Source organism: Erythrolamprus reginae, chromosome 2 (assembly GCF_031021105.1).
Source record: "Erythrolamprus reginae isolate rEryReg1 chromosome 2, rEryReg1.hap1, whole genome shotgun sequence".
NCBI lineage: Eukaryota > Metazoa > Chordata > Lepidosauria > Squamata > Dipsadidae > Erythrolamprus > Erythrolamprus reginae.
The window spans coordinates 249,585,602-249,599,757 of NC_091951.1; the positions used below are offsets into that span (position 1 = coordinate 249,585,602).

Genomic DNA, 14,156 nt, shown 5'->3' on the forward strand with positions numbered 1-14,156 from the left:
ATAAATAATAATAAGTTTTGTGTTGTTCTTTATAATAAACACAACACTATTGGCAGGTTCTCACTATTGACATATGGCTATAAGACAAGGCTTTTCATAATCAAAACAAAACAGATTGGAGGAAAACAGCTCTCACCCTGTAAAAGACCTTAGAATACTCATATCAAGTGACCTAAGTGCCAAAGTCCACTGCATCAACATTGCCAAAAAGGCTTCAAGAGTTGTTAACCTAATCTTACGTAGCTTCTTCTCCGGTAATCTCACACTACTAACCAGAGCATACAAAACTTTCACCAGACCAATTCTTGACTACAGCTCATTTGTCTGGAACCCACACGGCATTTCGGACATAAATACATTAGAAAGCGTCCAGAGTTACTTTACGAGAATAGCCCTCCACTCATCTACTCCCAACAGAATATCCTACACAATGACTTGAAATCCTAGGTTTAGAAAGCTTAAAACTACGTTGCCTCAAACATGACCTAAGCAGAGCCCACAAATCATCTGCTACAACCTACTTCGTGTCAATGATTACTTCAGCTTCAACCACAACAATACACGGACACACAAGAGATACAAACACAAAGTAAACTGCTCCAAGCTTGACTGTAGAAAATATGACTTCAGCAACCAAGTAGTTAATGCCTGGAACTCACAACCTGACTCTGTAGTTTCTTCACCAAACCCTCAAAACTTTTACCCTTAGACTATCTTCTGTTGACCTCATCTGATTCCTAAGAGGTCAGTAAGGAGCGTGCATAAGTGCACCAGTGTGCCTACCGTCCCTGTCCTAATGTTTCCCTCTTATTAGTTCCCATATCATGTATATAAACAGTGTTATATCTATGTATATTACCAATATGTGTTTGACAAACAAACAAACAAAAACAAACAAACAAATACCTGGCAAGTGGAGGTGCTAGTACCCATCAAAAGGTAGCCTTCTGGACATGATAAGGTAATGTTTTTATTCACAGTAAATTCAGTACCAGAAATAATAATATTGGTTATATTTGGTGGCATAGGACATTTTCTGGGGCAACAGGAAATAGTGTTAGGGAACCATTGCCCATCTTCCTGACAGGTGCATATATCCACTTCTGTTTCTATCATATAACCCTCGAGACACCTGAAACAAGGTAAACTTTTGTCACCGATATGAATTGTTGTACATTCCACATTAATCATTCTTCCCCTTTAGTTATATGTTCTGAGATGCAGCAACTGGCAATTTCAGTTAAAAAGAAACAAAAAAAAAACCCTTTCAGGGACCTATTCTTGCAAATGTTTGTTTGGTGTAAGACCAAGCTTTGTGATAGTCACTAAAAATTACCATATTTTTTGGTTATAAGACATACTGGAGTATAAGACACACCTTAGGTTTGGGGGGAGGAAAATTGGGGGGAAAAAATCTGTCTACTAGGTATTCATCTGGCTAGCATCCTTAGTCTGGTCAGCTTCAGCACGTTGCTTTATCCCCTGTTTAGGGCTGTAAAAAAGCCCACCTTTGAAGAGAACCGCAATGAAAAAGCCTTCAAGCTGCTAAAAGCCAGGAAGATGGTTAGCATCTTGTTGGGCTGGAAAAAACATTCTTGGGAGCAAGTAGCAATGAAAAAAAAAGCCTTGAAAGATTTAGGAAGGATTAGAAATGAAAAAAGCCTGCAAGCCAGGAAGATCATTAGCGCCTCATTAGGGCTGGGGGAAAAAAGCTTTAAAAAAAGCTGCATTCAGATGCACTCAAATTTTCAGCCTCTTTTAGGGGGGAAAAGGTGTGTCTTGTACTCTGAAAAATACAGTAATTAATATGGCTGATAAATGTTGATTATATCATTCATAAGAGACTTTCATCTTTTCACTGGATTGAGTATTGCTAACCTTCCTGGCTGTGCCTTGCTTCTGTTTCAGATAGTGCTCTGCAGAATTGCATCTTTTTGATTCAAAAGAAAATTACTGCAATGCAATTGAGGATAATCTACTTGGATGTATAATTCCCAATTAGTGGCAGTGTAATTCAGAAATTATTTTGTATTCATAAGCTTTATTAGAGAACTCTAGATCTCTGTGAAACTCTTAGCCTTCCTTCCTTCCCTTCCGCCCTCCCAATGTGAAACTATCAACACTTCTTACCTGTATTGAACTTTACTTCCATAGTCTTGAGATTCTCCTAAAGCAACCGAATGAGGTACAGCAGGTGGTGGTCCACAGGTCAGTAATGTGCAATTTGGGTATGGCTTACTCCAGACTCCTCTTTCTGTACAAGTCAATTCTGACCTTCCTTGCATCACATAACCCATCTCACAGTTGTAAATTATGGTGTTTTGATCCACTGAACTGCCTCCGTTGATAAACGCATAGGGAATCACGGGTGGAGGGCCACAGGAAATCAGCCCGCAATGTGGAAAGCCAGAACTCCACCTGCCAATAGCTTCACATGTGATTTCTGAAGGTCCTAGCAGTTTGAAACCTTCCAGACATTGGAATTCTATCTTCTTGCCACAGCCAAAGTGGTTACCTAGAACTATCCCATTCTGAATGGTGGGTGTAGGGCACTCGCAAAGCAGGCAAGAAGCGGGTCTTCCACTCCATAAACCATTTGACTGACATTGCCTCATTGGGTTACCTTGCAACTCATAACCAGGGAAGCAAACATACTCTATGTATTCCCCAAAACTAAAGACAGAACCATTCAGGAAACCGTGCGAGATGTCCTCAGGAGGCCCACAGTTGACAAGTTCACAGAATGGAGGTTCTTTATCCCATGTGCCATTAGCCTGGCAGGTACGAGAGAGTGTACCACGCAATATATACCCTTCATCACAGAAAAATTTAATTCTCTTTCCAACGCCGAATTCTGATCCGATTGTCTGGCCGTGAACAAGTTTCACTGGTTCAGGACACTGGACTGGCTTACAAACTGGAGCGTTCCCACTCCAGTGTCCATCTGCAAGACAAACTCTCTTCCGATCCCCTTCCAATAGGAAACCTTCTTTGCAGCTGTATTCAATATAGTTTTGGAAAGTGTATTCTTCTCCGCTCACTTCACCGTTACCTAAATAGGGAGCTTGTCCACAGGAAATGGGAAGGCACAGCGGCTCATTTCCATCCCATCTTTGATCAGACTGGCAAGTTCTCTTATGTAAACCGTTTAGCTGAAACCCATGATCACAATCATACTGGACCACACTACCATAGGTGTAAGATTCTCCTTTTACTATGCCATTCATGGGTCTGCTAAGCACTGTGCATGATATTATCTCGCAGGTTGGAGCTGAATCACTCCACTGCCTACCGGACATACAGTGTCTTGTATCTGATCCAATCAGCTTGTACCCTCGGTTACAAGTGTACTTCACTGTACTACCATCAGTGTTATCTGTAAAATGTACAAAGCCATTTTCTGGAAACAGTGGTAATTCACACTGAATGGAAATACATGCAGGAGCACTGCCATTCCACATTCCATCTTCTTGGCAAGCTAGCACGGAATTTCCTAAGAGATCATAGCCCGAATAGCAACTATACAATACTGTAGTCCCATATAAATAGCTGGAGAGTGGCAAACTATTAATGGCTTTCGAGGAATGCTGTGTTTCTTTTGGAGATAAATGAGATTGGCTAGCCTTAAAGAAGCTCTCTTCAAATACATCTTCTTGGCTAAAATGTTTTTCTCCACTGCTGATCGTTACATATCCCCCAAAGTCTATATGGGGAGGAAGGCCACAGTCTGTTGGTAGACAAACTGGACTAAAACTGGACCATCCCGATTCCTCACAGACCTGCATAGCAAGACCAGAAAGCTGGAATCCTGGAATACAGCTATATATAACCATGGCACCGTAACTATAATCTGCACCTTCGACAAACCCATTCTCAATAGGCTGAGGAGGATCACAATTAATTGCTCTACACGATGGAGCCTTTGTATCCCACTCCCTTGTTTCCAGGCAGGTTAGGATTCTCTGTCCCTCAAGCCGGAATCCTCTGTCACATGAATAGGTAACTGTGTGTGTGTAGTGTAGATCAACATATGAATACCGACCATTCTTAATCTCCCTGGGTTTGGAGCATTCAATGGGTTTGCAAGAAGGCTCTCCTCCAAGCCAACGTCCATCTTCTCCACAAAGAAGTGTTGTGTTTCCCATTAATTCAAAACCTGGTTTACAACTATACAGTGCCGTGCTGAGGTAGGTGAGGCCTTGCACATCTACAATACCATTATGAATTTCCTCTGGCTGTGGGCATTCCACAGGAATGCATTCTGGAAGTGGAGAACTCCACGTACCATCTGCTTGGCAAATAATGGTAGATGCTCCCTTGAGCAAAAATCCATCCATACACGTGTAGCTCACTGTGCTAGCAAAATGCAGAGAAGACACCACAGGGTCCCCAAAAGGAATATAAGGAGGTCTCCGACAGAGTACAATTCTGCAGACAGGAAAAGAGTCATTCCACTGTTGGGATGGCAAACATCGAAGGATGGAAGCACCATACAAAATGAGGCCTTCTCTGCACGACAACTGTACTACCCCTACTTGATCGGCCATCTCCTTTAACACAAGTTGATTATCAGTTAATGGTGGCTCTGGACACTTAGTTGGGATGCATTGAGGGGTTTGTTTTTTGTTCCACCTTCCTGATTTCTGACAGGTCCAAGACACATCTCCAATCAATTCATAGCCCTCGACACAGAAAAAACTGACTTTGGCTCCCACTTCAAATTTTTTCCCCTTGCTGAATCCATGGGGGAAGGCAGGCGGTTCTCCACAATTGAGGATCACACAGGAAGGTTGTGCTTCACTGTACCATTGACGATTTGACTGGCAAAATAATCTTGAACTTCCGATCAACTGGTAACCTTCATTGCATTGGTATGTCACTTCACTTCCAAAGGAACGTCCTGTCATATTCTATAAAACGGATGAAATAAATGTTATAACTGATGAAGTGATATACCATCAAAATCTTAATAATCTGATCTTATGGAACAATACCTAACTTGTCCCTCACTTTTTAAAACATGGCAGAATGTAGGCTTTCTAAACCCAATTTATGAAATGTTAGTTTACAAAGCTTTGATAGACATGAAATATGTATCTATATTTAAAACCTATATATGTATATGCATGTGCATATGAATACAGACTTAGTTCCCTCTCAGTGTTTATGCCAAACAATCAAATATTTCTGGCACTACTGCAAATCTTCCTGCTTATTTACTGAAGTTTCCCAGATTTAGAAGGATTGGTGACATAAATATTGCAGCTATCATATGGTACCACATTTCTGATTTTGCCTAAAATGAATTACATCCCCATAATTACAAAAATTAGCTCACTTTTAGTAACTTTTCAGGATCTTAGGACCTTTATTAAGCTTTCAGGATTTCAGACAGTATGCTGACTGCACCTAACGCCCAAAACATTATTTGGCTTATGTTCAAGACTGTACCAATACCTTAATCATTCCATTTGCAAGTTTTAGTGGCTCACCACAGGACACAGGATGACAAGTTGGCACAATACCACTCCAAGTTCCTGTTGCTTCACACGTTCTCTTCTTCTCTCCTTTAACATAGTAGCCTCTAGTACAGCTATAAGCCACAATGGCGCCAAAACTGTAATTGGTGCCAATTGAATACCCATTTGCAATGCTTGCTGGTTCTCCGCAACGAACGGGGATGCACTGGATCGCCAAGGGAGATGGGTTCCACTGACCACCTCGGACACATTCTATTTTAGCAGAAGTGTTTAAAACAAAACCTTCCATACACTTGAAGCTCACAACTGACCCAGCTGAAAATTTGGCCTTGTTTGAAGATTCCAAGATGCTGTATGATACAGACTCTGGTCTCTCGCAGAAGTCAGCTATGCATTCAGGAACATCTTGGTCTGCAGGTGGAATCCATTTGCCCAGGGAATTGCAAAGTAACTGGGAATTGCCAGCCAGACTGTACCCATCAGAGCAATAGTAGATCGCTATATCGCCAAATAATCGATGACCACTCTCTGGAGAAGCATGTTCCACGGGAGGCGGCTCATCACAGGACACTGCCACACACTGTTGTTGACTGAGGTTCCACTTGCCATTGGACAAACATGACACAGTGTCAGGGCCGAGTAATGTGTAGCTATGGGTTAGAAAAAATAGCAGGGATAGATTCCTAAAGGGCTGAGTAGACAACTTTTATTGCCTGGTACAAATAAACTTCTAACTCATAAGACTCATAAGGGGGAAAGTCACATTTCAAAGTCACTGTCAAACTGGCTAATATGTGAAAATGCATTGTTATTGTAAATAATCCAATGTAGGTTTTTTTAAAAAAGTGTACTAGCAAGAACTTTATTTAAGCACTTTGAACTCCAATATATTTTATAGAATGTTTTCAATTGTTTTTTAAAGAACTAAGACAACTTTGGCTGCACTATATGTAATTGCCAGCCTTTTCAGATATACCAGACAGATGAGCTAATTCTAGTGTAAGGCCATATTAACAGAATCTTGCAGGTTGGATTGTACAAATTTCCTTCCATCTTTTACAATCTGAGAAGTTTATTTATTTATTTTAATTATTAATTGGATTTATATGCCGCCCCTCTCCGAAGACTCTGAGTTATGGAAGTTCCTTTCTAAATTTCTTTTTTTGTTCTTTACATAGCTGCAAATTGTGCTCCCCCTCTCCCGTAATTCCTTCTTACCATTACAATGATAATAGAAATTGCAGGAATAAAAATTTATCATATGCCTGAACAATCTCTCTCTCTCTCTCTGATCTATCTAGAGGGAGGGAGGGATACATATTTTTATATATCTATGGAGATTCTCAGTCATCCAGGCCTTCTGCCGCACGAATTCCAGCGGCCAGTTAGATCCCACAGAGTTGGTCTTCTCCGGGTCCCGTCGACTAAACAATGTCGTCTAGCGGGACCCAGGGGAAGAGCCTTCTCTATGGTGGCTCTGACCCTCTGGAATCAACTCTCCCCAGAGATTAGGGCTGCCCCCACCCTCCTTGCCTTTCATAAACTCCTTAAAACCCACCTCTGTCGTCAGGCTTGGGGGAACTGAGACATCCCCCCCTTGCCTATGTAGTTTTGTGCATGATATGACTATATGTATTTTATATATTGGGTTTTTTTCTTTTTAGACTTTTTAATGTAAAACTGTTATTTTAGATTTTAATTATTAGATTTGTTACCATTTATTGTTTTTATCACTGTTGTGAGCCGCCCCAAGTCAACGGAGAGGGGTGGCATACAAATCTAATAAATAATAATAATAATTTGTTCCATTAATTCAATGATTCCATCTGGAGAACTTCCAAGTGGGGAAGTTAGCTCCTAAAAGCTTGCTTTCTTGCTTTAATTAAATAACTTCCCTGTTTAATGATTCATTTAAAAAAGAAGAAGGCCAGTTTTGGGGGTATTCTTTTGAATAGGAACAAAGGTGGAAGTGTGCAGAAACACAATTTTACTTTTTGAAGGTACAATGACAATTTCCCCCTGAGTTTCCCAACTACTTAGAAAGCTACCTTGGCAATGCATACAGTTTGGCACAGTGATCTGGCTTTAAAGAACAAAATATGAATAAAAGGAGATACGTCATGCATGTAGTATGTATCATGAACCTGAAATCCAGGTACTGAGTAAGCTCTCAGAAGATGCAAATGTCTTAAGACATTACCAACAAATATTGCATATAACCCACATATATAGTACGCTATATTTTTCCCTTTGAATATGGACTGCAGCACAAATGTAATAATCTTTTACGGAGTGGGAAAGTTTCTGATGTATGTATTGACAGCATCACACAAAGATACACATTTTCCTCTCTGTTTTTTTCTGTCCCTTTCCCAGATCAAACCTTTTTACTGAGCCAGCACAATAGCTGGATGATCTGAAAGACCATGAAGCTTGAGAAACCCTGTGATATACAGATCTAAAATGGATTATTAAAATTAAGTGATAATAGTTCTTTCTTGTCCAATCCTAACTTTGATGAAATCATTAGATAGGTTCATGGAGGATTACAGTTATTTATCATTTTAAGGAGTTGCAGCGATGCAAAACTTTGCGAAACCTGCCCTAGGTAAAAACAGAAATATGGACTTAGAAAAAAAAAGACACAATATTATTAATAACATTTCATCAAACGATACTACTAGAGTTCAAACCTAATTCTGATTTACGTACCCTTCCTTACACACATAAGTGACAGTATTCCCAAAGGTAAAGTTGTTTCCAGTAACATCAGCATCTTTAATTACTGGAGGACGGCCACAAGAAATGATTTTACAATCTGGAGGTGAGCTGCTCCAGTTACCCGAAGCTTCACATACAAGTACAGGTGGTCCTTGTAGACTAAAGAACAAATAAATAAAAAACATATAGAGTAAATAGTGGGTAAGATAAAAAGCAGGGAGGGAAATAAAGCTCATTCTGTCCGAATAGGACCACAAATATTATTTTTCATTTAAGGATTCACTGAAATTGTTCAACTCTGACTAACAATCATTCCATGGGTTTATTACAGGTAGTTCTCAACTTACAACCATTGGTTGAGTGCCCGTGAAGCTACAACAATGAAAAGTGACTTATGATCATTTGTCACATTTATACTGTTTCCCCCAAAATAAGGGACCGCCTTCTGCCGCATACCTCCTAGTGACCAATAAGAGCCCACAGGATTGGCCTTCTCCCGGTGCGTTCAGCCAAAAAATGTCGCCTGGCGGGCCCCATAGCCTTCTCTGTGGTGGCTCTGACCTTATGGAACCAACTGCCTCCAGAGATTCACATTCTCCCCTGGGACTGTTGAAGCTTGAGTCATCCGGATATGAATGAGGAATGTTAATGCATATGCATTTTAATAGTGATTTTATTAATGAATGGGGTTTTTTGTTTTTATCTGTTGGAAGCCGCCCAGAGTCCTTTGGGAGTTGGGTGGCATAGTAGATAGATAGATAGATAGATAGATAGATAGATAGATAGATAGATAGATAGATAGATAGATACATACATCATCCCCTGATAATAAGCCCAATCTGGCTCTTGATTGCATGGCAATAAGGTCACACGCTTATTTTAGGGTTCAAAAAAAATATAAGACAGGGTCTATCAGAGCTGCATTTGCAGAAAATAGCCAGCCAAAGCAACAAACCAGCTCAACCAGCTAACCAACCCAACCAGCCACCCACAGACCAGTAGATATGGAGTTGAATTTCTTCAGTGAAACACAGCAGCAGTAGGAAGTCTTGGAAAAATATATTTACTTCTTATTTACACTGCCTGTGCACCATCCATTACACTAGTATCTCACTAGAACTATCTCAGTTACAATAACTCACAGGAACCAACAGATCAATACAGTATCTTCAGAACACACATCACACAGAGCAGGATCAGATATCAGAGAGCGAACGAGCAGAGAGCTCTTGCATATTTAAATCCTTTTCACCTGATGAGGTTGCTGCATGCATAATTGCCTCAGAATGACTCAGCATTCTCTACATAGGCCTTCCTTCTGCATTGAGACATTACCTCAGGATATGCTAAATCCTGACAGGGTCTTATTTTTGGGGAAACACGGTAACTATTGCAGCATCCTCACAGACATGTGATTAAAATTTGGATTCCTGGCAACTGATGTGTATTTATCTTGGTTGCAGTGTTCTGGAGTCATGTGACTACCTTTTGACAAGGGAAGACAATGGGGAAGACACTTAGCTGCCATATTGTTAACTTAACAACTGCAGTGCTTCACTTAGCAACCGTGGCAAGAAAGGTTATAAAATGAGGCAAAAGTCACTTAACAACTGCCTTGCTTACCAACAGAAATGTTGGCCTCAATTGTGGTTATAGGTCAAGGACTGCCTGTGCACCATTTCTGAATTATAAATAAACACAAATCTTACTTATAGATTTGGAGCACAAATCTTGAATAACCATGTTGAGTCAGTCAGAATGTGCGTGCTTCAAAAATGATTAGGAAACAGAATGTTTGAAACTCATTTGCCTTCCTATGTGCAATAATATACGGCACCAAATAATAAAAAGCAGTTTAACATGGAACATTTTACATATATTTTCTACTCATGAAACATGTTAGTTTTTCTTCTGCAATTTTAACAAGGACATGGAATATATCAAATAAAATCTGGTTTTCTGTTTACCTGTACCCCACGTCACATGTGTAAGATACATTAGAAAGGTACATCACACCATTCGTTATATATTTTCCATTCTTTATTTCTTTTGGGAGGGAACATTGTACTAATTCACAAAATGGGGAAGAATGGTTCCATCTGCCATTTGCTAGACATGTTGCTTCTGCTTCACCCACTAAAACGTATCCTTCTTCACATCTGTAGGTGGACAAATAAATAAATATAAATAAATATTTTGGTCCATGCCTGTTTCACAGTATTCCTCCTGATATATTAGCACAAATCCTCAAATATAAAGCTGCAGCTGAAATAAGATAGCTGCGGCCATTTATCAGCACAAATCATTACACTATCATTCTAACTGTGTAAAATATACTGCTCAAAAAAATAAAGGGAACACTCAAATAACACATCCTAGATCTGAATGAAAGAAATATTCTCATTGAATACGTTCTGTACAAAGTTGAATGTGCACAACAGCATGTGAAATTGATTGTCAATCAGTTTGATTTCACAGAAGTTTGATTTACTTGGAGTTATACTGTGTTGTTTAAGTGTTCCCTTTATTTTTTTGAGCAAGTATCAAAGTACAAAATATTCTTCCACGTCTTCCAAAATATGCAAACTGATAATTTCACAGATGGAAGCAGATGGTTTCCCCAATAACTTCTTCAATATGCAGTTCAGTACTTTCAGTACCGCAGTCCAATCCACCTCTCAGCTTTGTTATGGAGAAAATAGGAGAGGAAGATGTGTTGGATATATTCGCTGCCTCAGTTATTTGTACATAGGATATAAATAAATAAATATTTTGCAGTACAGTATTTCTAATTTCTAAATGAATTACATATTTTCTATTATTCCACCCCCAGTATTTTCCATATTTGTTGCCAAATAACAAGTCCCAGATATAATGATTTCCTACCTGAACATTAATTTACTACCAAATGTAAATCTGGAGCCATCGATTGCACCATTTTTAGGGTGGGGTGGAATACCACAGGAAATAGCTTGAACCAGAAAAAAAACCCATCGTTTAGATTATGCAAAACATATTGCTATAACATCACACTAAATTCTAGTATTAAGTAGCTGGAGAGCAGAAAAATCTCATATTATTGGAAAGTAAATTTGGAACAAAAAGGAATGTAGGTTGGATATAAATTCAGAAAGAATTTCACTGTTACTCCATTTCCTAAATGCAACAGAGATGTCCAATATCCAACTCAAGCTCAGTGGGTCCCTGCTACGGAGCCCATCGAGAGAGGTGCAGGGAGCTGGACCCTGAGGCAGGCAGCTGGAAAGGCCCTTCTGTGTCTTGCTGGAGATAGGGGGCTGGGGCTCTCCCCTCCCCCTTCCCCCCAGAACATCAATCCCTGCCTCACCTCCTCCTCGCAGGCAGGAGTGGGTTTCAAAATGCCGTTAGAGCAGAGATTAGATTAGATTTATTGGATTTATATGCCGCCCCTCTCCGCAGACTCGGGGTGGCTCACAATAATGTTTGGCAATCTAAATTACAGTTTTAGGTTAAAAAGTAAAAAAAAAAGAAAAGAAAAAAGAAACCCCAATATATAAAAAACAAGCACACAATCGAATCATACACAAAAACTACATGGGCAAGGGGGAGATGTTTCAATCCCCCCATGCCTGATGGCACAGGTGGGTTTTAAGGAGTTTACGAAAGGCAAGGAGGGTGGGGGCAATCCTAATCTCTGGGGGAAGCTGGTTCCAGAGAGTCGGAGCCACCACAGAGAAGGCTCTTCCCCTGGGTCCCACCAGATGACATTGTTTAGTCGACGGGACCCGGAGAAGGTCAACTCTGTGGGACCTAACCGGTTGCTGGAATTTGTGCGGCAGAAGGCGGTCCCGCAGATATCCTGGTCCGATGCCATAAAGGGCTTTATAGGTCATAACCAACACTTTGAATTGTGACCGGAAACTGATTGGCAACCAACACAGAGCCCAGAGGTGAGCCAGTGCCATGGGGTGCCTGCAATTCCATGGAAGAAGAAATTAGTAAAATTGTCTGTGCATGCCTGCCTCTCACTTGTGTGCTCTCTCGCTCTCTCATGTCATGCAACATGCCGATGAATGTGACAGAGCTACAATTGTCAGGTAGGACACACGTATCACAATTTGGGGGCAACAGATGAAGATGGGGTGGGCTGTGAGACACGCATCCTACCTGAATGTGGAGCTCCATTATGTTCCTCGAAATTGTGTCCAGGGAAGGAAGCTCATTGTAAAAAAAACCTTCTTGTCTGATTGAAGTTTGATTGAACTCACGAAAGTTTCATTTTGCAATGGGCTTCCTGGGACACAACACCGAGCAACGCGATGGAGTTATAAGTGTTAGATAGGATGCGCATCTCATCGCCCAACATGTCTCACCTGTCAGAAATGAGTCTCTGTGAGACTTGTCATGCCACTGTTTCGGCCTCATGGAGCAGGATGGCAGAGGCGTTCTAGAAATGGCAGAGGTTTGACAAACTGCGGGTGGCAGGATGCCAGCTGTGCTTGTATGATGAAGCTTGCGGCAGTTCTGCAGTTCATGCATGCAATGGCACAACAAGCCTTGCAGAGTCCTGCTCTACGAGGTGGCGGGCACCAAGAACAGAGAAGGGAGACAGCGGTGATGGGACATTCAGTCCCACCCTCTCTGCCTACTGTACCCTCAAAATAAGCCTCCCCGGTAATAAGGCCATATTTCGGAGGTCAAAAGAATATAAGACAGTCTTATTTTTAGGGAAACATGGCAATCACAACCGAAAATAACACTGGAAGTCTCTATCAATACAATTAAATTCAATTTATCACAGTCATAGACCAGAGACCAGAACAAATAAAAACACTCAATAAATAGACAATTTAAAAATTCTAAAATAAAATAATAAATAACAGTAAAATCTATGATAAAATCCAGTCTATCAATTACACATGGTCTGTCTATACTAAAATTACAATACATAAACTCTCGCAGTCAGTTTATTATTAAAAGGAAAAGGACTTGTTGTATAAAATAGCTACGGTGGGTTTGACACATGTTTCTGACAAATCCCCAGTGCGGCTGTGTGGAATCCAGCCAGCTGCATGGTCATTTTGGACTGTTTGTCCTTAAGCAGTCACTGGAGATAAGCACTGTCAGAATGGCCAGGATATAGTCTCTATCAATAACGACATCTACTTAAGTTACAATATTGGCACTTACAGAAGGAAATCTATGAATTCTTAAGTAATCATGTTTTGGTACATTTTTTTTTCTGAATAAGCAGTTCCTATACATTTTATGCTGAACTGCCTACCTCAAGCCGCTATGATTTCTATTTATACAATCATAATAAGTACTGTACAGTATATTAAAAAAATACCTTCGCAGAATGGTATCAGATGGCTCCATTCTCCAGATTCCAAACATGTAACTTGACTCACTCCTTTTAGCTGGTAGCCCATTTCACATGAAAACCTGATTTCGCTACCAACAGTGTAGCTGACACCATGCGAGCGACCATGTTCAGGATCCCCTGGGTGTTTGCATTTTACGGGTTCTTTGGAATCAGATATAAGGTAAAACAGAGCTTACTGACATCAGGTGTGGCTCATGTGCTTAAAAATGAAAACAAATCACGCAACATTGAAGTAGGCAACTTGGCAGGGTAAAAGGCCAGACCAAAAAAAAAAAAAAAAGCATGGGAATGCTCATCAAACTCTTTGAAGAACAGTTTAGATCAACCTTTGAGTCATTTTTTTCATTACTTGGATTTATTCCACTACTGCAAGTTGGTCACCTTGCATCATGAGAATTTATTTTTACTATTTTCAATGCTATTCTAGTGTCAGGCTACAAAACCAAAAAAGACAGTTATTTCTAAGCAGTTTCCTTTAGTGTTCCTTACTATAGATAGAGATCTTACCAAACCAAAGCAGCTACTTCCATCATTAAAGATACAATTCTGAAATTATAGGAAGGAACTTTTTTGACCCTCTTGCATTTTTT

General features: G+C 40.2%; 1 protein-coding gene across 1 annotated transcript in view; it reads right to left on the reverse strand.

The window, feature by feature from the left end:
* Window positions 1-14,156, reverse strand: part of SVEP1 (sushi, von Willebrand factor type A, EGF and pentraxin domain containing 1) — a 145,319-nt gene that overhangs the window by 28,621 nt on the left and 102,542 nt on the right. Inside the window, exons 33-39 of the mRNA XM_070742445.1 lie at window positions 13,531-13,707; window positions 11,088-11,172; window positions 10,169-10,360; window positions 8,193-8,360; window positions 5,458-6,130; window positions 2,131-4,910; window positions 907-1,132 (exon numbers count right to left, since the gene is read on the reverse strand). Coding sequence (XP_070598546.1) covers window positions 907-1,132; window positions 2,131-4,910; window positions 5,458-6,130; window positions 8,193-8,360; window positions 10,169-10,360; window positions 11,088-11,172; window positions 13,531-13,707 — 4,301 coding nt within the window. The remainder of the gene's footprint in view (window positions 1-906; window positions 1,133-2,130; window positions 4,911-5,457; window positions 6,131-8,192; window positions 8,361-10,168; window positions 10,361-11,087; window positions 11,173-13,530; window positions 13,708-14,156) is intronic.